We start from the raw sequence: 26,243 nt of genomic DNA on the forward strand, positions 1-26,243 counted from the left end.
TTCGGCATAAGCCATTGGTGTTCAGCTCAGGAAATTTTTCCCTGGGCCTATATGTTTGAGGTTTTTCCCCCACTTTCTCTTCTATTAGATTCAATGCATTTGGTTTTATGTGGAGGTCCTTGATCCACTTGGACTTAAGCCTTGTACAGGATTATAAGAATGAGTTGATTTTCATTCTTCTACATGCAGACCGTCAGTTAAACCAGCACCATTTGTTGAAAATGCTGTCTTTTTTCCACTGGATGGTTTTAGCTTTTTTGTCAAAGATCAAGTGACCGTAGGTATGCAATTCTATTCCATTGATATACATACCTGTCTGTGTACCAATATGTGCAGTTTTTTATCACTATTTCTCTATAGTACAGCTTGAGGTCAGGGATAGTGATTCCCCCAGAAGTTCTTTTATTGTTGAGAATAGTTTTGACTGTCCTGGGTTTTTCTTGTTGTTCCAAATGAATTTGAGAATTACTCTTTCTAACTCTATGAAGAATTGAGTTGGAATTTTGATGGAGATTTCATTGAATCTGTAGATTGCTTTTTGTAAAATGGCCATTTTTACTATGTTAATTCTGCCAATCCATGAACAAGGGAGATCTTTCCATCTTCTGAAGCCTTTAATTTCTTTCTTCAGGGACTTGAAGTTCTTGTCATACAGATCTTTTACTTATTTGGTTAGTGTCACATCTAGGTATTTTTTATTATTTGTGACTATTGTGAAGGGTGTTCTTTCCCTAATTTCTTTCTCAGCTCTTATCCTTTGAGTAGAGGAAGGCTACTGATTTGTTTGAGTTAATTTTATATCCAGTCACTTTGCTAAAGTTGCTTATCAGCTGTAGAAGTCCTCTGGTAGAATTTTTGGGGTTGCTTATGTATACTATCCTTTCATCTGTAAATACTGATATTTTGACTTCTTCTCATTTGTATCCCTTTGATCTCCTTTTGTTGTCTAATTTCTCTGGCTAGAACTTTGGGTACTAGATTTAATAAGTTGGAAGAGAGTGGACAGCCTTGTCTTATCCCTGATTTTAATGGGATTGCTTTGAGTTTCTCTCCATTTAATTTGATGTTGGCTATTGGTTTACTGTATATTGCTTTTATTATATTTTGGTATGAATCTTGAATTCCTGATCTGTTCAAGATTTTTACCATGAAGGGGTGTTGTATTTTGTCAAAGGCTATTTCAACATCTAATGAAATGATCATGTGGGTTTTTTTTCTTTGAGTTTGTTTATATAGTGAATTACATTGATGGATTTTTGAATATTTCATCCCTGGGATGAAGCCTACATTATCATAATGAATTATCGTTTTGATGTGTTCTTGGATTCAATTTGCAAAAATTTTACTGAGTATTTTTGCATCGATATTCATAAGGGAAATTGGCCTGAAGTTCTTTTTCTTTGTTGGGTCTTTTTGTGACTTGGGTATCAGTGTAACTGTGGCTTCATAGAATGAATTGGGTAGTGTTCCTTCTGTTTCTATTTTGTGGAATAGTTTGAGAAGTATTGGTATTAAGTATTCTTTGAAGGTCTGATAGAATTCTGCACTAAACCCATCTGGTCCTGGGCTCTTCTTGGTTGGGAGACTTTTTATGACTGATTCTATTTCTTTAGGGGTTATGGGTCTCTTTATATGGTTTATCTGATCCTGATTTAACTTTGGTACCTGGTATCTGTCTAGAAAATTACCCATTCCATCTAGATTGTCCAGTACTGTTGAGTATAGACTTTAGTAGTAGGATCTGATTATTTTTTGAATTTCCTCAGTTTCTGTTGTTATGTCTCCTCTTTCATTCCTGATTTTGTTAATTTGGATACTGCCTCTGTGCCCTCTGGTTAGTTTGGCTAAGAGTTTATCTATCTTGTTGATTTTCTCGAAGAGCCAGCTCCTTGTTTTGTTGATTCTTTGTATAGTTCTCTTCATTTCTACTTGGTTGGTTTCAGCCCTGAGTTTGAACATTTCCTGCCATCTATTCCTCTTGGATATATTTGCTTCTTTTTGTTCTAGAGCTTTCATATGTGCTGTTAATCTGCTAGTGTATGCTCTCTCCAGTTTTTTTTCTTTTTTATGAAGGCACTCAGGGCTATGAGTTTTCCTCTTAGCACTGTTTTCATTGTGTTCCATAACTTTGGATATGTTGTGACTTCATTTTTGTTAAATTCTAAAAAGTCTTTAATTTCTTTCTTTATTTCTTCCCTGATGAAGGTATCATTGAATAGATAGTTGTTTAGCTTCCATGTGTATGTGGGTTTTCTGTTGTTTTTGTTGTTATTGAAGACCTAGCCTTAGACTACAGGGTACTAATTCAATGTTCTTTTATCTGTTGAGGTTTGTTTTGTGTCCAATTATATGGTCGATTTTTGAGAAGGTGCCAAGAGCTGCTGAGAAGAAGGTATATTCTTTTGTTTTTTAAGATGAAATGCTCTGTAGATATCTGTTAAATCCATTTGGTTCATACTTCTTTTAGTTTCTCATTGTCTGTTTCATTTCTGTTTCCATGATCTGTCTATTGATGATTAGGGTGTTGAAATCTCCTACTATTATTGTGTGAGGTTCATTGTGTGCTTTGAGCTTCAGTAATGTTTCTTTTACAAATGTGGATGCCTTTGCATTTGGGGGATAGATGTCCAGACTTGAGAGTTCATCTTGGTTGATTTTTCCTTTTATGAGTATGTAGCATTCTTCGCCATCTCTTTCGATAATTTTTGGTTAAAAGTCTATTTTATTGGATACTAGAATTACTACTCCTGCTTGTTTCTTGGGACCATTTGCTTGGATTTTTTTTCCAGACTTTTACTCTGAGGTAGTGTCTGTCTTTGTCACTGAGGTGTGTTTCCTGTATGCATCAAAATGCTGGGTCCCTCTATGTATTCAGTCTGTTAGCCTATGTCTTTTTATTGGGAAATCGAATCCATTGATTTTGAGAGCTATTAGGGACCAACGATTGTTGCTTCCTGTTATTTTTGTTGTTGGTAATGGTATTATGTTTGTTTCTCTTCTTTTAGGTTTGTGGTAAAAAGATTAATTTATTTCTTTTTCTTGGGTGTAGTTTTCCTCTGTGTGTTGGTCCTTTCTATTATCTTCTGTAGGGCTCGATTAGTGGAAAGATATTATTATTGTTTAAATTTAGGTTTGTCTTGGAATACCTTGGTTTCTCCATCTATGGTAATTGCGAGTTTTGCTGGGTATAGTAGCCTGGGCTGGCATTTTTGTTCTCTTAGGGTCTATATGACATCTGCCCAAGATCTTCTGGCTTTTAGATTCTCTGTTGAGAAGTCTGGTGTAATTATGATAGGTTTGTTTTTATATGTTACTTGACTTTTCTCTTTACTGCTTTTAATATTCTTTCTTTGTTCTGTATATTTGGTGTTCTAATTATTATGTGATAGGAGGAATTTCTTTTCTGGCCCCATCTGTTTGGTGTTCCATAGGCTTCTTGTATATTTATATGCATCTCTTTCTTTAGGTTAAGGAAGTTTTCTTCTATAATTTTGTTGAATATGTTTGCTGGCCTTTGAGTTGGGAATCTTCACTCTCTTCTATACCTATTATTCTCAGGTTCAGTCTTTTCATTGTGTCCTAGATTTCCTGAATGTTTTGAGTTAGGAGCTTTTTGCTTTTTGTATTTTCCTTGACTGTTGTGTTGATGTGTTCTATGGTATCTTCTACACCCAAGAGTCTCTCTTCTATCTCATGTATTTTGTTGGTGATGATTGCATCTGTGACTCCTGCTCTCTTTCCTAGCTTTTCTATCTCCAGGGTTGTCTCCCTTTGAGTTTTCTTTAATGTTTCTATTTCCGTTTTTTAGATCCTGGACAGTTATGTTCAATTCATTCACCTGTTTGATTATGTTTTCTGTATTTCTTTAAGGGATTTATGCATTTCCTCTTTAAAGGCTTCTACCTCTTTACCTGTGTTCTCCTGTATTTCTTTAAGGGAGTTATTTATGTCCTTCTTAAGGTCCTCTATCATCTTTATGAGATGAGAATTTAGATCTGAATCTTGCTTTATAGGTGTGTTGGGGTATCCAGGGCTTTCTGTGGTGGGAGAACTGGGTTCTGATGTGCCAAATGACATTGGTATCTGATGCTTAGGTTCTTGCACTTGCTTCTTGCCATCTGGTTATCTCTGGTGTTAACTGGCCTCACTGTCTCTGACTGGAGCCTGCCCCTCTTGCGAGCCTGTGATCCTGTCACCACATGATCCTGCGTTCTTGGATATGTCAATATCTCAGGAGTCTAGCTGCTCCTGTGGTGTTGGCTGAGTGGGCTGGGATCCAGAGCGGAGGCTCTGCTCAGGTACAGGTGCAAACCAGAAGGCATGGACACTGGAGTGCAGTGCCAGCAAGTTACAGGTGTGGTGTCTGAGGAGGGCGACGCCTGGTGCTGTGATTTTGTTTCCTCAATACTAATTGTAAGTTTGTTTTAAATGAAAGTGCTGTTGAATTATTTTGGTTTGTGTTAGTGTTATAATGTGATTCCAAGCTTTTGCAACATAGTTTTTTCCTAGAAAAAAAATGTTTACAAATCTATTTGCTTCTTTACTTCTAAACACTCTATAATCTTTAGTGCAAGTGAGGTCGACTGGTGCACTCAAGGGCTAAAGAGTTAGTTGATAAATTGGTTTGCCGGTCTTGTGTCCCACATCTTAGCCATGTCAAGTGAATATTATTATATTCTGTACATGCCTTTTAGAGAAAAGCTCAACCCAGTACATCAAAAGGCATGTGCGTATTAATGTTGTGCCTGGGTCTGTGGGATTAATTCCTTCAAGTAGCACAGACTTTGAATGAAGCAGGGAGAGACCATTGTCCTAGGTAGAATTGTCCTAAGCTTGCACACAGGGAAGCTGCTGCCTAGTTAAAGGAACTCAGTTAACACTAGAAGGAATGGCCGGGGGTGCAGTTTGGTGGGGGAGGGCTTGCCCAGTGCATGCTGGGTCCCAGCTCTACTAGAAGAATTTCATTATTATAAAAAATATTCTAAAAGTACCAGAGAATGAAAAGAGAAAAGTAGTGTACACGTAGCTGAAGATGATGTACTCTGCTAACATTCAGGGCCGGCAGACCAGAGAGAGATTTCCAATGAAATTCTATTTCACCCGCATCTTATTGGGAAAAAAGCACAACATAGTTGATAAAACCTGGATCGTGTGGAGAAAAATACATTGTATCACTCTGCTTTATTCGGAGTTGCCCTTAGCTCCTACTCTTTAATATGTTTATCGTCTCCATGACCCCACTTCTCTGTCTGTCTGTCTTTATCTGTGTGTGTGTGTGTGTGTGTGTGTGTATTTCTCCCTGTCTCTGTCTCTGTCCCCCCTCCTCCTTGTCTGTGATTTCATGCCTCATGAAGCCATGAAGGCAGAAAGCCCATCTGACTTGCTGGCAGCTCTATCCTAATTGACTGGGACAGTACCAGCGCATAGTAGGTATTCAGCAATACCAGCTGGATGAATGTTCTTCTTTATCGCTCCTGGTACGAGCCAATGGGTTTGAAACCTCCTGAATCTGTCTTTGCTGTGCTGTGTTTCCCCTGAGGGTGCTCATTTCCAAGATGGTGAAATCCCACAGGTACAAAGCACAAAGCAACCACTGTTTACTCAGCTTCTGACTACAGGAGGAAGGCTGGAAGCCACACCCACCCCGTGCCTGTCCTTGTGTGGCCTGGGAACTCAGAATTACTCTCATGAATGGATCTTTGCAATCATTGGTGTTAGAAACATCAATATCCAGGGCCTGGAGAGGTAGTTCAGTGGTTAAGAGCATTGGCTGCTCTTCCAGAGGTCCTGAGTTCAATTCCCAGCAACCACATGGTGGTTCACATAGCTAAAGATGTGGAGAAAAATACACTGTATCACTCTGCTCTCTTCTGGTGTGGCTGAAGATAACTACTATATATATATATCAAGCCCTAGAGTCTTCTCATCTGCCGAATGAGAATGGCCCTTAAATCCCAACAAGGTGCTGAGAATCCATGAGACCACCTCTCTAAAGTCTTGAAGGTCTTTGTCACGTGACCATAGCATGCAGTGAGCCTCGGAGTGGTTTGTTATTTTAAAGGCCTTTGTCACGTGCCTATAGCCACGTAGTGAGCATTCAGGTAGTTTGCAGCTGGCTTGACCTACTAGGACCAGCTCTTGCCTTTTTCTAACACAAGTGTAGGGTTGTTAGACAAAGTCTGGGGTCACTTTCCCTTAACACTTACATGACAAGGGCATGAGCCACACAGTAGATGTCAGTATCTTTCCTTCTGTATGATATCTGGTAACGTCTGGGGAGCTTTCATGTTCTGTCCATGACTCTGATTCCTGCTTCTAGTTCATTTTCTCTTCTCTGGCCTGCCCTGCCCACTTCTGTAGTCTTCCAGGGTAACACTCACACAGACCTACGGGAATCAATTCAGTCCAAAATAAATAAATAAATAAATAAATAAATAAATAAATAAATAAAACCAAAATCATTCTAAAATCAATTCTTCAAAGTTGTCCTGGCATTTGGGTCTTAGCAGCTTGTCTCTCTTCTCTTCTCTAAACACTCTAAACACATTCTCTCTCTCCCATTGTTGAGTTTTCAGTCTCTCAGACCGCTCTTTCCTCTCTAGACCTAACAAATGCCCAATCCATGCGCTGTCTCTGTCTCTGTCTCTGTCTCTGTGTGTCTCTCTGTCTCTGTGTCTCTGTCTCTGTGTATGTCTCTGTCTCTGTGTGTCTCTGTCTCTGTGTCTCTGTCTCTGTGTATGTCTCTCTGTCTCTGTGTCTCTGTCTCTGTGTATGTCTCTCTGTCTGTCTGTCTGCCTGTCTGTCTCTGTCTCTGTCTCTCTCTAACCTGGCATGATTTATCTCCCTGCTTTCCCTTTCCTGCCGGCCTGACCTAATGACGTATTAAGCTGCCTCAGTGCAGAATTTTGGATTTCCTTTGGAGGTCATGGGGACTGAACCTGGACCTTTGTGTGTGCTAGACCAGGGTTCTATTGCAGCACCAGACTCCCAGCTCCAGCATGCACGTGGAAGCCAGAGGACACCCTGCAGTGTCTCGCCTTCTTTTCACCTTGTTTGATGCAGGCTCTAGTTGTTTTCCAGTACATACACCAGTCTCGCTAGCTCATGAGCTTCCAGGGATTCTCCTGTGCCCACCTCCCAGGTCTCCATAGGAACAGTGGGAGTACAGCTGTGTGCTACTGTTGCCGGCCTTACATGAGTGCTGGGGCCTTGAACACAGGTCCCATGCTTACAAGGGCTTTACCCACTGAGCAATCTCCCAGCCCTATAGAACATACTTTACACAAAATCTGTGCAGGGATGTTTGGAGCAGTGTTATAACATCCAGAAGTAAGAAACCACTTGAGTGTCTCTTAGCTGATGGAGAATATGGAAAATGTGCTCTAGTCAATCCAATAGAAATTATTCAGGAATTGAAGGGAGTGAGGGGCTGGTGTGTGCTAGCATGTAGATGAGCTTGGAAACACTGCGTTAAGCAAAAGAAGATGCTCACAAAAAGGTCACATAATCCACGACCTCCATTTTAACAAAAATTCCACCAATGACAAGTGTGCAGTCAGAAGGTAGGTGTGGTGAGGAATAGAAATGGCTGCTTCAGGGAGTGGGAAGTGGTACCAGGCTGCACAACACTTGCCCATCCAAAGCCTGCTGGACTGCACACTTCAAAATGGTACATCTCGTGGCATGTGAATGGTAAAGGTTCCTAGAAGCCCACCAGTGACGGAAGTCGAGTTCCACCCTCTGCCCTGGTCAGGTAAAGATAAGCAACCCCAAGGGGGCCCGAGGCACCCCAGCCTGCTGCTGCTCACGGGTCAGCATGGTCAAACGCAGCAGGGATGTGTCTGCCCGTCCACATGGCCTCTCAGAAGTTCCCACCTAGCACTTCAAATCCTGGCAGGCTTGGTACACCCAGGTCTGTGTTTGCAGATGGAGAACCTCAAGGCACCACTGTTTTGAGCTTGCTGGCAGCTATTGCTCCTGATTTTGGCAGGAAGGATGACAGAGAGTACTGGGGTCTGTAAAGATTAATTAATTAATTAATTAATTAATAAGGTGTCAGCATTATAGCTCACCGAACCACTTAGAACAGCCACTTCTTTTTCTTCATTAATTATTCCCTTCACGTCCTGATTGCAGCCCTCCTCTCCCAGTCCCCCTCCCACAACCTCTCCTCACCCCTCCCTTTCTCTGCTGAGAAGGGGGAGGCCCCCCTGGGTACAAACCCACCCTGGCACATCAAGTCACTGCGGGACTAGACCAGCCGCATCTTCTGCTCACACTGGCTCTTTCTCCTCTTCCCCATTCTCACCCATGTGACCTCTTGCTGCCTTTGCAATGGTTTGTGTGGTGGTCCGGACGGCCCTTCCTCGTTTACGAAGGCTTGCTCTTTTGTTACCGTTGGTGGGCCTTAGGTAGTGCCGTGTGTATGGCGTTCATTCTCTCTCCCATCAACACTGGCTTCATTTTTGGTTCAACGCAAAATGAGAGTGCGATCCAGGTTGGCAGAGGTCAGATTTAAGTCATTTCTACTCTCTGCTGTGAGTCATTACTGTTGAGATCTAAATTGCAGGGAAAAAATCGGTGGATTTCTATAGAATTCAGGCTCTCTATCAAAGTGAAATATCCAAGACATTTTCCAAAGCAGCTAACATAGCTTAGAGTTTGGCTTCAGCTGTTTCTTCCAGGTAGATTTTCAAGTATGCCTTACATTGGCTTAAAAACAAATTGGGACTGATTATATAATTATGATGGGGAATGTTCTTTTGGGTGGTGAATATTCATTTTGCACGAAAATAGTAAAGAGCTGGCTTATTTAACTAATGTGCACTTAGAGGGCCCTCCACGAGGAGCAGGCGGCCACACGAGTTTTGAAGCTGCAGTGGCTTGGATTTACTCCGGTACCTTGGAAACGGAGAATTGTTTTTGGAAAATCTGATGCCCAGGCCTCAGGCCTTATTCTTGGACAAGGAATGTTTTCATTTACAAAAGCCGAGCGGCCGCTGAAGACCGACACTTATTTAGCACTCGCAGCATCAAATCCGTCCTCGCGATGGTGGTGCATGGAAACGGAACCATGAAAACATCGTTTTCATTACCCGTATGCATAGATTTTATTTATAAAATGTAGGTAACACATGGTACCGAGAGAGTTAAGGTAACACGCGTGTGTTTGGTGCCATCATGAGCGTCACAGTAAAACCAGAAGGTTCTGTTTAGCTTTTAAGTTTTTTTTTTAATGCTTTAATAACAAAACCATACACACATGGAAGGAGTTGGGTAAGGGATTTTGGAAATTCAATTTTCTATGTCTTTTATTCAAGCAATTTTTAGGTTATAGCTGTTTTGAAACCAAAAAATTTCAGCTTAAAAATAGAAGTGAAGAAAGAGGAACAGATTGCAGTCTGCAACAGAGAGAGAGAGAAAGAGAGAGAGAGAGAGAGAGAGAGAGAGAGAGAGAGAGAGAGAGAGGAGGAGGAGGAGGAGGAGGAGGAGGAGGAGGGGAGGAAGGGGGGAGGAGGAAGAGGGGGACTGCCAGAGAGCACTAGTGCTTGGTCCTCCTCCATCCTCAGGGCACTATTGAAGAACAAGTAGTGAAGACATGGGTTGAGGCCACAGCTGTGCTTCTCCACATTTATTTATTTATTTATTTACTTAGAGTTATAAACTTGTGACAAAGACAGTTTGATGGAATCTATGGGAAACATTGTTGAACATCGAACATCACACAAAACTTACACACATTGACATAAACATGTATATACACATACCTTACACACAGCTCACACACATGTACACACACATACACTCACTCACATGCATTCACACACACACACGCATACACACACACACGCATACACAGGTTCACTCATACATTCTCATGCACACACCCACGCACATGCACGGCTACACTCTCGCATACTGAAACACTCACACGTTCATAACACATGTTCTCCTACGCACAACTCGCATGCACAAACACACTCACACATTTACACACACTCCCGTGCAGAGACTCACACACATTCAACCCTGTCTGTGTCTTAGCCTAACGCTCCCCTTCCCCGGAGGTGACCCTTCACAGAAATCCCTGGCTAGGTGAAGCGATTAACTCTTTGCTCAAGAGTGAAGGCTGCAAACTCTTACTGTGGAAATGGTTCAGGGTGACTCCTGGGGGTTTCCAGAACATAGACATTTCATGGGTGAGGCCGAACTGGGTGAAACTCCAGATTTCTCCTCAGGATCCTCCTCACTGTGGGCGGCGCTAAACTGAGAGAAACTCCAGGGGGTGGAGCTTGCCGTTGCGGAGGATAGCCCGCAGATGGGAACCATTCCCAGGCTAGGCCCTGCTAACCACTTCCTGGCCCTGTGACATGCATCCTACAGAGGGCCAGGTCTGTTTGCCTTGGCCTCCATAAGCTACACCGCGAAGAAGAGCTGTATTTTCTTGTCCGAATAGAAGACACTGGCCTCTCCTTGGTATTGATTTTTGTGTTATTTCATTTGTAAACAGCGCTTGTTCTGTGCTATAAAACTAGTCGATGCTAAGCAAATTTTTGAAGGTTGAAAATTCAGCCTCTCGTGGAAATAAGTGTGAAGAAAAGCAGAGGGTTTCCATCGTGTGCACATTTTGATGTATGTTTCTGTTTCTCCAAACGCACCTTTTTTTTTTTTTTTTTCCCGGTGTCTTATTTGGCGTTTTATTTTGCTGGCGTCTTTTTGTGCCGGTCAATAGCATCGCACCACCTCTGACTAGGCGTTTGTGCAGTCTCTCCAACTATCCAGTTATCAAGCTGAGTTAAAATCCCCAATCACCCACTTGCAGCAATTAGGTCAGTTATAGAAAAGATAAGGCAAAAAGCACACGTATGTGAGGACTCCGTTAGCTGCAAATGCGCCCGTGTATTAGCCTGCCAATATCACTTTGCAACCTGTCTTGCAAAAACCCACTGAAACTGCGTCTCCCCGCCCTTTCCTGTTGGCGTCTTCGAATGGAGCAATATAGCTCAACCCCGGTGAAGCAATTTAGTGCAGAATGCTTTGAGATGGTAGGAATTAAAATTTACGTTCACAGTCTGCTCGTCCATACCTAGTACAGCATTTTAGAAATAGCCACCGTGACACAGTTCCTGCCAGAAGCCACTTAACGGAGGAAAGACCTGGTGTTCTGGGGATTTGAACCTCCGTCTTCACGCTTGCTGCGAGGCTACAGGCACTTCCGTTGCGGAGCCATCTTCTCGGCTCACGGGCGCTAATCTTTCAAGATATGTTTTCAGTTCTCAAAAATGCTTTCTTCAGTTTCTCCTCAAGATTTTGGCTAACTCTAGTTGTCACCCTTGATTTTTTTACATCGTGGTTTTTTATTTATTTATTTGTATGTGTGGGTGCTTTGCCTGCAGGTATGTCTGGGCCCCAGGTTATGCCTGGTACCTGAGAAGGCCAGAAGAGGGCGTTGCATGCCCTGGAGTTGGAGTTAGAGGCGATCATGACGTGCCACATGGGTGCTGGGAATCGGACTAGAGTTCTCTGGAAGAGCAGCCAGTGCTCTTTCTAACTGCTCAGCCAGCCATCTCTCCAGCCCCCGATTTTTATTTTTATGTGAACAGAACTGAATCAAGGACTCTCAGGATTCACAGCTTATTTCTGTCTGAGTAAAAAAGCAGTTATATTTAACTACTTCAAGGTATTCCTACAAAGGCCAGTTAGTGAATTCTTCTACCCTGCCCCCAAATTAATAAAAAAAAAAAAAAAAAAAAAAAAGCTGTTCTCAGCCCCGAGAGATGCATCATGCTCTTTTCTCTCTGGCTTTTAAACCGATGCAAAAATGTCCCTTGGAACCAGCTCTGCGGGGGATTGCAAGGGAAGCAAGGCATGTGGTGTTTTCGTGAGGCCTGTAGTTAAGACGACTCCCCTGCAGCAGATCATAGCAAAGTGAGGCCAGAGAATAACTGCAAAGCATCTGCCCCACAGAGTTTCCTTTGCACATAGCAGAGGTCTGGGAAATTAGGACTTGAGAGCAGCATGTGGCTAACCTCGGACCAGGAAGGATAAGCCCGATTTGAACTTACTTATGAATGAGGGAGAGGATCCTGGACAGGAGGGGAAGACCTGGCTCAGTGTGGTATGGGCCAGACGCACTTAGAGAACAGATCAGACAGTAGACGTGGCTTTGTCACTGAAATTTCCTTATAGCTTTGTTCCATGTGCCCCCCAGCTGTACTGTGTCTTGGCTCTCAGTTGTTCTTGGCTGTATTTCTTTTCTTTCCCTATCCAAGAATCCCCAAACAGCCCATTGTTGGTCTGTGCCCTCTATTCAGTCTCCGAAGGTGGGGCACTAGGAAGATTCTGTGACCATGTGGCCGTCCCAGTAGTAAATGTCTTTTACCTCCTCAGTGCGGGTCAGTCAGGACAGGGTAGGCAATGCTTCAGCAACATTCCTGTGGATTTCAAATTCATTCGAGAGGGTTACAATAACCAATTTTCCTTCCTCCCTCTTGCTACATATCCAGCGTGGGTTGGGGAAGGTGATTAGTAACAAAGTCTCGATCGTCCCTGTCATTCATGTCAGGGTCATGTGATCCTGATGTCACCATCCATCAGCATGGCCTGGATCGATTTAACACCCCCTTAAACTACCGAGCATTAATTATCCGTAATAAACAATTTTACAAATTTGTCCCCACAGCGCCAAGGACCGTGTCAGTACAGCCATTGTGGTTTTTCTTGAGAGGCCCTCCTGGAGTTTCTATCAGCATGGGCTATCTCTAGGATGAAGACAGCCATTCATGGGGAATTAAAACAGGGCTGGCATGGAGGCAGATGGGGCAGAGAGCAAGTGTGGGGTTGCCGTCCACAGTTCACCGCTGCACGTCATCTCGTGTGTGTGACTTTGTTACTTTGCCCCCTTCACTCACATTTTCCTTGCTTATAGTGCGGAGGACATGGCATGTCTAGGTTATGCATAAGACTGCCTTCAAGACAATTATTCTCTTCAAGCAAAACGCAAGCAAAACTTAAAGCCAGAAGCAGATGGTGCCTTCTAGACTCTCTCTCTATATTGCAGTTTCTAAAAGGTTTTAATGCTCATCCCTGTAAAAGAAAGTTGTTTTCTCAGATAATTTTATTTTTTTGAGACCCTTGGTCATGAGCCGCCCTCCCCTCCCCAGTTCCTCCCCAGTTTCTCCAGCGCCCTCTCCTCCCAGACTCACGAGCTCTTCTTTACCTATTATTGTTACTTGTTTATGTGTGTGCGCACGCACACGTGCATATATAACCCACCGAGCCCATTTAGCTTTGCTCATGTGTGCATGTGTCTAAGGCGAGCACTTGGGATTGGACATCTTATGGAGGAGCTCCTGGGAGACTGGGTCTAGCTCTGTCAGCAAGCGTCCAGCTATGGGACCAGGTGGAACTCCCCCTCCATGTAGGCCTGCCCACTAGTGTTATTATTTTGCTAGTCTTGTTCATGCAATCGAGCTATCGAGAGTTCGTGGGTGCGGCTCCCCTGTCATTTATAGAAGACACGGTCTCGCAGCAACGACATACTATTAAAAACGCTTATCGAACTGCCTCAGCTTAGATCTGCTCTATTTGCTGGCACAGTCTGTGCCCTCTACTCTGTTCCTTCCCATCCTCCATGGGGAAGGGTCAGGGTAAAAACCATAGTCACCATCAGCTTCATTTCCAACTTTGGAGACTCTCACTCTCTTGCAGCAAAGAATGCCAAGGCCAGAGAGTTACAGAGCAGCAAGCTGATAATAGCTGACGCCCCCCCTCCCCCACAACAGGCCTGCTTTCTCCAGCAATTCCTCACGTTCTGAGAGGGGCACTTAGTGAGAAAGACGGCAAATTTTCCTTCCATTTAGGTTTGAGGCTTAAGTGCTTTTGGATCCCGAGGCGTCCGGTCAGCCCTGCCTGCCTTGTTCCACAGGGTTGGCAGTTTCCCACAGAAAACCTTCGCCGGGCTTTTGCTAACGTGTCAGCCACAGTGATTTATAGCACATTGGGGAAGAAAAATGTTCTATAAATACAGAACCATGCAAAGAATGTCCTGGAAGCAGAGTCTTATCTCTAATTGTCAGGTAGAATTTCCCGAAGCTTCCAGGACAGTATTAGCATTTAAGGGACGATATGAATGGGATAAAGTATGGATGATATAAAATGAAAAATAGTTCACGAGAATGAATGCATATTTAACACCAAGATCTGCACACATGCACACACACAGGCACACACACACACATGCACACATGCACACTTATGTGTATCCGATGCCATTTTCAGTGGGATGTGACAGCTCTGTCTTGGAAACCAGTGATATTCCTAATTTATGTTAAATGGTGTGGCGGTTAGCAGGGAGCCTGAAGGCGTTTGGTTCTCTCTCTCTCATACCTATATGAACTGTCCTCCTCACGGGTGTCATCTTCGTGGAAGATTGCCCAAGCATGGCCCAGTGTCTCCAGTGACTTCCAGAGAAGGCTTTGTCCCTCTCTATGCACACATGACTGCTGTCCCGCATGTCAGCTGTGGCAGTGGTTGTGGGGGTCACTACCACTCTGTGTTTCTGAGTATTCTGCATGCATTGCATTGGGTCTGTTCCTTCTGCCGAGCTCCCTTACCTGGCGGCTAGGGGTAAAGCTTGCATCTTGTGTTGAGTTCAGAACCCACAACATTTTTCCTGGTTTGGATGAGATCTGAGGATGTAAATGGTTGAGAGCCCACAAAGAGACCCTGGAAAGCCCTTGTGGAGCACTCTGGGATCTCATGTCCTGCAGGAGAGGTGCAGGTATGGAGAGGAAGCCCCACCTCACTCTCCACTTATAACCCTTCTGGTTTTCTTCTCCATGCTCACCCCGCAAAGTGGCTTTCCCGCCCTGCCCCTGTTCATTTGGCTGTTCATTTGGAAGTCATTTTCTTATGTGGGTGCTAGGGTGACAATGTCTTCAGGAAAGGTGGCCGTTTGGGGATGCTGATGGGTTTTTTTCTGACTGAGACATGGACACAGCAGACTGATGCTGATGTAGATGATGTTAAGCTCTTAGAATTCCGGGACCTGGCATGTCATGAAAAGATCATGCGTGCATATAGAGGGGTATTGCGTGCGTACGTATGTGTGAGAGAGACAGACACACGGCGAAAACAATCCTGAGGAATATGGCTAATGCTCTGCTAAATTTTTATTTGCTTTCCTAGGCAAACGCTTTTATATTAAACGAAATGAAACTCCCTCTCCTTTTCTAGTTGCTATGCATGTGGGTCCAGTGAAATCTCTAATTTGACATTTGAATCCCCATGGTATATGCAGATAGCATATAGCACCTTCGTTATGCAAGCTAACGGAACCCTCTGGCTCGCTCTGGATCTACCCCAGGTATCTGGCTTCTCTTTTTAACTGTCTGTAATAAAATCCAGAAAAATTGGAGGTTTCATTCTCTCGGGGTGTCAATCTCACCCAGATTGGAGCCATTTTCGACGTGCACAGAAAACGTGGGAAACTACAGATCTGTTTAAGAAGAAAACCCTACTCTAATTTGCTCGTCTCCTCTTTCCAGCTGAGCAGAATAACGTTGGAAATAAATCTAGAGTGTTTATTTCTCCTCCTCCCTTCCCCCATCCTTCCTAAAAGTTATCAGGGACGACTTGAGTGATAGTGCATTTTTTCCTGTCAGAGAGGATTTGATTTCTAGTTCCCTCATCCCTTCCTTGCCTTCCCAGCCCACACTCCATTTAATGAGGCTGGGGTGACAGATTGATGGGTCGAGGGTTTGAAATGCCTCTCTGGCTGTGGATTTCTGTTAGCAGACGGACTTGATGGAGGTGAGGTGGGCTAGGGCCTTGACAGAGAGCGTCCCAGGGAAGCGGTACCCTGTGACCTGGATTGCTTCTGTCTGTTCTCACCCAGCCCTGCTGGCTACAGCAGTATCACAGACTCAGCTTTCCTGCTATTGGTTTCAGTAGGTTGATTAGGGTGTGCACTGCCATTTTTCTACCCTGTGTCCTCCTCCCCGGGATATCAAAGCTATGACTGTTAGACTTGTTGGTATTATTATAGGTAAGCCCAAATCTTAAAAGATTTATGTTTAATTGTGTGTGTGTGTGTGTGTGTGTGAGCATGTGTGTAGTGTATGTATCTCTGTGTATCTCTGTGTATGTACATGTGTGTGAGTGTGTGTGTGCGTGCATGTGTGCGTGTGTGTATGTGTGTGTGATTGTGTATGTGTATGTGTGTGAGTATGAGTATGAGTGTGTGTGTGTGTTCGTGTGCATGTTCATGTGCATGTGTGTGTCCAGACAGACCAACCCCTGCCCAGATTCTAGGCTGGCTACAGAGGCACGTGCCTACGAGTAGACCTGAAACACACTACAAACACATTGCAAACAGGACTGACATAAAACTTACAACCCATACGGCTTCTCATCCCAGCCCCAATTACCAGAGAGAGAAATGATTTTGGAGGAGACATGCCCTGGTTCATGTGTGTATGTGTGTGTATGTGTGTACATGTGTGTGTACGTGTGTGTATATGTGTGTGTATCTGTGTGTGTATGACTGTGTGTGTATATATAGGTGTGTGCGTGTGTACATGTGTATGTGTGTGTTAGTGTGTGTATGTGTATGTGTATGTGTGTGTGAGCGTGTGTGTGTATGTGTGTGTGTTTGTGTATGTGTGTGTACATGTGTGTATGTGTGTGTATGTGTATGAGCGTGTGTGTGTGTGTGTGTGTGTGTGTGTGTGTGTGTTTGTATCCTGAGCGTCAGTGCCCTCATGAGGTGGAATCCCCCGGAGCTCATTATTAATACATATTCTATATTCTGTATTCTATATTTTATGCTCTACACTCTGTATTCTGTATTCTTCTATGTTTTATTCTCTATATTCTCTATTCGTTATGTTATGGAACCTTCCGCATTGGGCTCAGGTGTGAAGTTTCAGCCAGTTTTCCATGGTTTTGTGGTTTAAATATGGAATGGGTGCCCAAGCTCATGTGTTGAAGGTCTTAAGCCAGTTTTGGATTGGAGGAAGGAGGTTGCTGGGGTCAAGTCTTTGAGAGGCATCTTGGCCTGACCCCTTCCTGCTGCTCTGCTTGCCGGCCACCATGAGGTGAGCACTCTGCCTTCTCCACCATTGTGTTATGCCTCACCAGACCACAGACCCAGAGACAGCGTCAACTGGCCACGGGCTGAGATCCAGACACCCGTGAACCAGGGCATGTCTCCTCCAAAATCATTTCTCTCTCTGGTAAATGGTGCTGGGATGAGAAGCCGTATGGGTTGTGAGTTTTATGTCAGTCCTGTTTGCAATGTGCTTGTAGTGTGTTTCAGGTCTACTCGTAGGCACGTGCCTCTGTAGCCAGCCTAGAATCTGAGCAGGGGTTGGTGTGTCTGGACCTCAAGACCAGGGTCAGATCTAAGCGAGTGTAGGTTTGGAGTGGGCTGGACTTACTTCATAAACTGCTATGGTATTTCCTCAGCTAATGTTTCTTCCTGGTGACCCCAGTGCCATCTGCTTCCCGATGGCTTCAAACGCTCTGGAGAGGTTTGGGTGTTAAGAAACCCCACTCTACCCCTGCTTTGGTGCACATTTCCTCTGGCTGGAGCTTAATCCAAGGCCAGGGAGGGGTGAGGAGAGAGACACTGCGCCTTCCAGGGGCTACAGCCTTGGATCCAACCGCACTTGCCTTTTCCTCGGAATATTAGAAGCATTTTGACCTCAAGTTTCACTTTTCTCAGTTCAGTGGGATTGCCTTGGAGCTAGGATACAAGACTGGAGACCGGAAAAGGCTGGGGAATGGAAGGCTTTGGGGGATAGCCACTGCCTGAGTCCCAGTGGGAGGGCTTCCTTGGCTTCTGTCCCTGCTGGCAGTACTGAACAGGGACAGCGCCATAGCAAAGAACAAAGGGACTTACCATTGACTCCATAGCGCTTTGAATTCTAGGCTTTCCCCACATCTGCCTGCAAGCATTTACTTGTCTGAGTTTCTGAAGAACTCCTCTGCCTCCCATCCCTCTTGCTGTGAACATTGGGGATGGGGATGCGCTTAGCCTGACCCATACCCAAGACTCAGCACTCGTTTCAACAAAGAGTTTTGGTAAGGAACCTACATTTAAGATATCACTACAAAACGTGACTGACCCTTGCTCTCACTAAGTCAGGGCTGAATCTGAGAACCAAGACAGTAACAGAAGGTTTTTGGAACTCTAGTGTCTAAGAGCAGCATAGGATATAGAGGCCTGATGCCCACAAACCCTCAGGCAAGGCTGGATTTATGTTCCACCCAAATACCACAGTGCGTTTCCCCTCCCCCAACAACCCCCGCCACCCACCCTCTTTTCTCTCTGACGAGGAATAAACAGTTTCCTTCACTGGTCCCTGCCCAACAACAGATGCTCTTAATTACCACAAAATTGCTAAATAAATCTATTTTACTTGTTTTGGTTTGTTTCCCCCAGAAAGCCTTGGCTTCTCTGATCAACACATCAACACACACTCATCCTGTTTGGTTTGAATCAAGAATGGACAACTGTGTCCCTGTCCTCTGGCAGCCATGATGTAGAGACCCTATGGTCGGCTGTCTCTCCTGGTGGAAAATGGTTGGCTCTAAACCCTACAGGGGCTTTGGGAACACGTTGATAAAAACAACCCCCAGTATTCTATCATGACCAACAAACTGATCATTTAAATCACCCATTACATGACCTCCCAAAGGAACTGTCATTGGAATAAGTAGGGCCAATAGAAAAACAATGTTCTCTTTCTGTTTGCTTTATCTTAAAATTTTCTTTCCTCTAAAAGAGAAAGTCCCAGTGTACAAAAAAGGTTTGTATAGAACATGCCTGTGATGTGTGTTTATAAAGCCTATGACTTGGGAAATTGAGGCAGGTTCGAGGTCAGTATGAGCTGCGTAATGAGGTTAAGAGCAACCTGGGCAAGGCAGTGAGACCATACCCCAAAGGTCACAAGGACACTGCTTGTGGTTTGACACTTTCCTCCCAGGCTGCATGAGCTCGTGTATGAGTGATGAGACGGCCTGTGAAGCAGAAAGATGCTATTCGAAATTTCCAGACAACGCTTTTGCAAGGCAGCGCTGATGGCTTTTTTCTAGGTCAAGGGTGGGCCTGCTTAAGAAAAAATATTTTTTATTACTGCTAGTTTAGCTCAAGTCTTTTTGTCTTGAATTAGTGAATGTAGGCTGGCAGGCGGAAAGTATTTTAAAGGCTTGTTTTAATTTTTTTATTATTATTGTTCAGGAATAAAATCTTAGAATCCAGTTTCCTGTCTTTCAGAGACCCAGACCCTTTAAAAGAAAAAAAAAAAGAAAAGAAAGAAACGAACAAACGGAATTTAATGCTGAGATAATACACGATTAAAAATATCCACAAGCCTCATATCTGGGCTTGGTGCGGACTCCTGAAGTCAGACCCCTTGTCTGTGGCACGGGATCAGCCTCTACCCTTGGGAAAGCTGCGCCTCAAATGTCTTGCAGAATAGCACGTGGAGATGTGAGCTAGCTTTGTGGAGAACCTTCTGTTGTCCTTGATCTTAATGTTTGGGAATTCTGTGTTTAGAAAAAGAAAGAAGCATTCTGCCTTCCTTTAAAGATGTAAACCTCAGAGTACTGCTAACGGGAGTCTTATAATAGAAGATTGGTGCTCCTTTTCCTGAGGTGTCCAGGAACTTACCCTCCTGAGAGATCACGTGATAGGAAAGCTCCACCCACCCACCCACCCACCCCCCCCACACCACCACTACCACCACCGCCGCCCGCCCCCTCCTCCGCCACAGCCACCACCACTGGCACCACCATCGCCACCACCCTGCCCCTGCTCTAGTGAAAGCCTGGTGTCTGTCATACACTGGCTTTTAAAGGCCTAGGGGAGCTTCCCTCCCTGGGGGATGGGGGGTTGGGAGGGATGAGCTCTGTGTAAGAACTCATTGTAATGCTGGGCTTGACATTTCCACGAGGGCCGGTGGCGAACAAACACAAACCCGATACAAAGTGATTCCCCGCACAGCCACCTGCTGCTAAGCCACTGTTTCCCTGCCTCAGGAGCCCCCTGATGGACAGATGGGTCTGGGAATCCACAGCCCCACCGCCTCAGGAGTAATGGAGGTGGTGTTGTGGGTCACTTGATATTTGAAGCACACGGATAACAGGCACACAGTGCACCCTGGCATTTAGGAAATCGTGTGGAGCAAAACCATCATCATATGGGTTTTTTTGTTTTTTGTTTTTTGTTTTTTTAAGAAAATTATGGGTTTTACTCTTTTCTATTAAACTTGCCTGGGTATTTGAAGGTGCTCGTAGGATTCTGTTGGTGGGAATTTGGGGAAGGCATCATGCAGCCGTGTGCAGTGGGGAATTAAGACAAGCGATAATTGAAAGACAGGATAAAAGCGAGTGGTTTCCATGGGGAAATAATCACGACCTGCTGTCAGATTGATTCCAGTAAGAACACTGCTTTGTGTGAAATGTTTTCTAAACAGCTAAACCCCGGCAGTATGCGCGAGCACATCTGAGAGCATGACTCGCTGTCTGTGCTTCTATTAAACCTCCGTCTGCTTAGCTTCTTCTTTTTTTTTTTTTTTGGTTCTTTTTTCCGGAGCTGGGGACTGCTGGCCCTGGCTCACTGTCGATGCCGGGGTTGCCACGTCTCTGTAAGGTTTCCAAAAACACCTTGTTGTGTGGAGGCCATAGAAACCCTTCCCTGTGATCTGTATCCAAATTTGGTTTTGTTATTTTTTGTGTGTGGGTGCATTGATTGTAGAGTAAGCCTCCAGGACCCCGTTTCCTTGTGTCCCTGTTGTACACCACAGAGAATTTCATCAGAGCCCCTAAACAATTCCTTGCATTTGTTGCGTGATGCAGCTGTGTCTCTTATTAAATGGAAAGAAAGTACCCTGTGCACATGAGGCACATTGGCCCACAGAATGAATGAATGAATGAATGAATGAATGAATGACTTTGGTCAAACCTTGCTTCCGTTTCACCTCCACTCTGCTCTACCAGCTGGGACCCTAGGGGTGGATATGGGGGGTCAGGGAGCTGATGGCAGGGGCCAGTGCCAATTTCCCTTTCTGTGGATTTTGTTCACAGAAGGCAAGAGGCCAGTACTTGTGGTAGGTAAGGTGATATCTGTAATAGATTTGACTGTGTTCCTTTCTTAAAGACACTCTCCATCCCATTTCCCCAGAGGGTCGTCTGGTGTCACCTGTCACTGGTGTCACATCATTCCTCTTGTGCACCCTTAAATCCTGCCCATAACTTTGTAAACCGTCTCTGAAATTCTCCTCCGTCAGTCAGCGTGACAGTTCCCTGCTGAGTCCCTGACTGATATTTGCCCAAGCCACAAGATGATGAAGTTGGCTAATATAGACTCACGGTTTCACTCTCTTGCATTATTGCTGTTAAATGGCCTAGAAGAGATTCGTGAAAGCGCTCTGTCTGTTGGACACAGGAAAGAATATGTCTGGGCACAAGAGGAGGTATTTGTGTTTAAATGCCTTTAACTTAACTTGGGACTTGAAAAACCGCTCTCTGAAAAAGAAATAACTCCCTTAAATGTGTTCCTATTTCCTTTTCGAAGTTGTTATGTATAAATCTGACGTCTGCTCCTAGCCATGATCTCTCCTGGGAGAGTTTAGATCATATTCAGATCTGTATGTCTCCTTGCCTGGCCATGCCGGTGCTTGATAAATATCGACTGACTGAATGGTTATCAGCATCTAATAAGAGAAGAAAAATCAATAAGGGGCTGGAAGGTGGATTAGATAGTATTCCTTGATGCTCTCTGCTCTGCCTTCACAAGACAACAGCTACAAGACATGGCTGTCCTCAGCAAAGGCACCTTGCAGAGCAGGGTAGCTATATCTTTCCCCCCAAAGTCAGAGTCTTGCTAGGTAGCTGTCTTAGTTTCTTTTCCTGCCGCTCTGATAAGATACCCTGCCAGATGCAACTTGAGGGATGTTTGGCTCACAGTCTGAGGTAACGGTTCATTAAACAGCAGAAATGTCACAGTAACCGATGAAAGCAGTGGGTCCCATCGCAATCATAGTCAAGAATCCGGCGACAATGAATTCTTGGGCTCAACTCTCTTCTTTATGTGTACTCTACGATCCTAGCCTTGGGAATGGTGCTGCCCACAGTGGGCAGATCCTCCCACCTCAATCAGTCTATTCAAGATAATCTCCCACAGGTGTGCATGGTTACCCACCAACTAAGGTTCTAGATCTCATCAAGTTGATAACTGAAATTGACCATCACAGTAGTCTGGGGTGGCTTTGAACTTGTTAGCCTCCTGCCTCAGCATGGGCCAGTGTTGAGATTACCGATGTATGCTGCCATGTCCTGGGTAGATAATTTATGAGGATCCTTATTAAAAAATTATGAAGATTTCAGGACAAAGTCAGCAGAGTGATAAGTTAAGCAAGACCCCCACCAGGGCTCCGTAGGCTACAGTCCCTTGAATGGATCCCTGAGAAAGAGGCAGCCTATGGGGGGCGGGTCAGAGAGTGCTGGGGGACCAGCCCCGGCATTAGTCTTCTTTCTTGTTAGTTCTTCTTCTTTTTTTTTTTTTTTTTTTTTCAGAGCTGGGGACCGAACCCAGGGCCTTGTGCTTGCTAGGCAAGCGCTCTACCACTGAGCTAAATCCCTAATGCCTTGTTGGTTCTTCTTGAGGCAGTGGTTCTTGTTGTTCTTCTTGAGGAGTGTCCTAGCACCTATAATAAATCCTTAGTGCCCTCTTTATGACCTTTGGTTAATTGTTTTACAACCTCTTGGAATGTGCTCTGAGTAAGAGAAATTCTGGTTACTATCTCAGAGCAATTAACTGGTGACACCTGGGAGACTGGCAGAGTTCTCACTGCAGTTTTGACTATCAGGAAAGGACCTAATAGCAGTCCCACTATAAAAGAGCTTAATAATCACGTTATAATTTTAGGAATTCTTATAGGATCATAATAAGACTGAAGAAGCCATCTATTTGTCTACACAGCATCACTATGAGACAGTACATCTTCGTAGGTCTGCAGAGATCTGCTCCAAAGGGGTGGGCTAGTACTTAACGATTGTTATATGTGTTTAATAATACAACAGGAAAAGCATTTTAATAGCAGGAATCTTTCCTAAAATGAATCCCTTACAGCCTTGCTTAATAAGGGCGAGCCAGTCGCAGATTATATAATAATCCGAGGCTGGCCATCTCAGGACGATCACCTGCTAGTTATTCGTTCGTCCCATTGTGTCTCCTGACAAGAGGATCTTTCAGTCTTGAGGTACTTCATGGTCCTAAGCTCCAGGACAGGGCGGCTGAGCCTGTGGGCCACGCCCTTATAGGTCTTCAGTACTGTCTAACCTTGGCCAGCAATCCCAACACATTCAAAGTATTTGCTCGCATCTCAGATCCCCACACAGAAGAAGACTTCTGAACCCGGAAAGCTGTTTCAGGCTGACTAACCTGCTTTCCTCCTCCTTGTTTCGGTTTCATCCAGAGACCCCTGGGTGACATCTAAGGAGAGACAACCACATTTCTATTAAAGTGTCTCATGACCACCTTGTTTAAATGTTTCTGTTGGTTGAGGGTGGTGGTAGTAACAGCTCTTGTCGCAAAATCTGCCTGGAGAATAATGTACATACACGAATAGTCTTCCTCTCTGGTCCCCAGGCCCCTTCTTCAACATAAATTGAGCTAAGAGCTAACCTGATTACCCTACAGGAGCTCCCAGTCTCTGACCACTGAAGTCTCCCTGAAGCTAGTCAATCACTTTGCCAGCCCTTGGCAGATCTTTGCCCTTCATTGCTGGGTCGCTCTGTAGGCTGGGCCCTCATCTACCCTTGAAATTCCTGGGGTTCTTGGAGGTCTCTAAATGGTGACTCTCTGGGAGAGGAACTATGAGCTCTAGCAAAGACTTCCTGACCAGAGCCTCCTTTTGCCTGCAGACTTTCCCATTTATGCTTCTGCCAGACCGTTGCTTTCCTTCGGTCTTTCTGCTGCCCACCCTTGCTGTGAATGAGGCTCAGGTCCCACCACTAACCATATAGTACAGTAGTACCTCAGAGTCTCTGCTGACAAGGTATAAGCTGCCTCTCCATGCTAGAAAGCCACCTCCCTTCCCCCATACACACAGCTCAGCATCCTTGTCTCACACACAGAAGCTCAGCAGTAGGTCTCATTATCCATCTCTCTCAGTGCTAAGAAGGATGACCAAAGGCACAAATGTCTTTTCCATTATGAAGTTAGCACCTCAGATTTTTGGTGCTGTGAGCCCTGAAACCGTCCTTTAGGGAACAGATTCTCAAAACTAACCTTAGAAAGCAGTAACAGATAAGGGCCTTTCCCCTCTGAATGTGAAGGGGTATCATGTATCTAGTTGCGTTAAGTCCTTTCAGGTGGAATGTGTCTTTGACCAGACAGTCCCCGGGGGCCATTGTCCCTGGCTTCTTAACTTGGCCACTGGACTTTCTTACTATGCTCTCCTGTGGCCCACGCAGCCTTAAATGGCAGCAGTGCTGGGCACGCCTGCCGATAGTCTTGGCCCAACCTCATATTTCTTCTGCTATGCCCAGATTCTCGATCGTCACACACCAACTGATCAACTGTGTTCTCTGTCCTTCACAGGGTCCCCGGTGGCACATAGAGCTCCAGCCATGGGCAGGCCCTTCTCGGTCCCTGGATGAAGAAGCCTCAAGGTTCCTGAACTACATCAGTACCACCCAGGTTATGTTTCAAACTCCGATAGGCTTGGGAAATAACGTCAAAGGCACTGACCAACCATTGCAAGAAGACTTTGCCGTCTAGGTCCGGGGAGTTGTGAGGATCTCCTGATGGGAGCAGGGTAGGGTCCTCTGCTGCTACTCAATTTTCTCCACACCCGTGGAGGCAGAGAAGATGGCTTCCATTTGCCTGTCTTCTTCCTTCCGGGACTCTCACCAACCTGGAATGTTCTCATGACTCACCCCCAAGTGTTTTAAAGAATCACGTTAGAAAATTGCTTTGGAAAGCCATTTGAAGAGACAGATTTGTCCCCGTGAGTAGGCAGTCAAGTGTGTCACAAAACCAAACCATCTTCTTTCCTATCTGGAAGCATTCGGCTGTGTACTTCCCAGCCACAGGCTCTCAGCAGCCAGGCCACGATAGGCAAGGAAGCCAGAGACCCTGAGAGCGCCACGAGACGTTCATGACCCCAGCGCTCACTTCCCTCTCCTTGGAGCGCCCTAAGTCATTACCGAGCACGGCCTTTATTGATGGCTTAACACCAAGAGACAGCTCCTGCCCAACTCCAGGGGTGAGGCAGCATCAGGTCCAGAGAAGGCAAGAGAACATTCATTAAAGTGACTCTCGGGCTCTTGATACTTTAATCAGAAGGTTCACTGTCACGTTGCCTGATCCTAGAGAAAAGGCAGATATAAGGAGAGCTGGAGGCCCGAGGGACGCTTAGCCCTGGACTGAAAGGAGGAGGACGGTAGAACTTTCCTAGCCTGGGACCTGAGCACAGGCTTACTCTAAGAGACCCTTGGGCAGGAACGGCCTGGGGGGAGGGGGTGCTGGATGCTTATTTCCTTAAGTCCACTGGCCTTTGCCACTGTCCTGAGCCTCGCTGGTAGCAAAGTCCACCATAGAGGGTGAGAGCCTTGCTTTGGGAGAGCCTCTGGCTTTGCAGTCCAGGTTAGCCTTGAACTCCTGAGTGCTGAGGGCGCAGGTGTAAGCTGTTGTACCAGGCTCATTGCCAGAGGAGCTCTAGTTTAGGTTAAAAGTCTTATTTCTTACATGATGCAGTCAGACAGTCATAGGAATTTCAATTCTTGTACCCCGGACACGGAAATAAAAACTTGTGGAATTAATTGCGACTGATAGAATGATAAATCAGTCCTCCTGCTTTATAGAAATTTATCTTATTTTGGCTGCTTTAAATTAATTTGGTAGGTTTACCCAGGCTTAATTAAAATACTGAAATTTTAATTTCACAATTATGGTTTTAGATGAAGGGTAGGAGGCTAGATCTCTTAATTACAACCTAAAAACACTCTTTAAAAGCCCGGAGGAAAATTAGAGGCATTAAATATATAAAGTGGATTTGAAAATAATGAACCCCCACCCCCCAACATAACTTATTGAGTGCAACTCTCCGAATTCCACTTTACATGTATTTTAAGTTCACGTTGTATAACTTTTATGCACAGTATTTACCTGCAAGATGTGCTTGGGGCGTTCAGTGGTCATTTCGGACTTCTCTTGTGCCTTTCTGATG

General features: G+C 44.8%; 1 protein-coding gene across 1 annotated transcript in view; it reads left to right on the forward strand.

Moving 5' to 3' along the window:
- Nucleotides 1-1,555: 1,555 nt before the first annotated feature.
- The window catches only part of Mettl24 (methyltransferase like 24), a gene marked incomplete at its 5' end in the record, with an annotated part of 113,438 nt that continues 88,750 nt past the window's right edge, over nucleotides 1,556-26,243 (forward strand). Inside the window, 6 exon segments of the mRNA NM_001025038.1 lie at nucleotides 1,556-1,563; nucleotides 1,566-1,576; nucleotides 1,578-1,580; nucleotides 24,599-24,604; nucleotides 24,606-24,611; nucleotides 24,614-24,712. Coding sequence (NP_001020209.1) covers nucleotides 1,556-1,563; nucleotides 1,566-1,576; nucleotides 1,578-1,580; nucleotides 24,599-24,604; nucleotides 24,606-24,611; nucleotides 24,614-24,712 — 133 coding nt within the window.

Source organism: Rattus norvegicus, chromosome 20 (assembly GCF_021556685.1).
Source record: "Rattus norvegicus strain SHRSP/BbbUtx chromosome 20, alternate assembly SHRSP_T2T, whole genome shotgun sequence".
Taxonomy (NCBI): domain Eukaryota; kingdom Metazoa; phylum Chordata; class Mammalia; order Rodentia; family Muridae; genus Rattus; species Rattus norvegicus.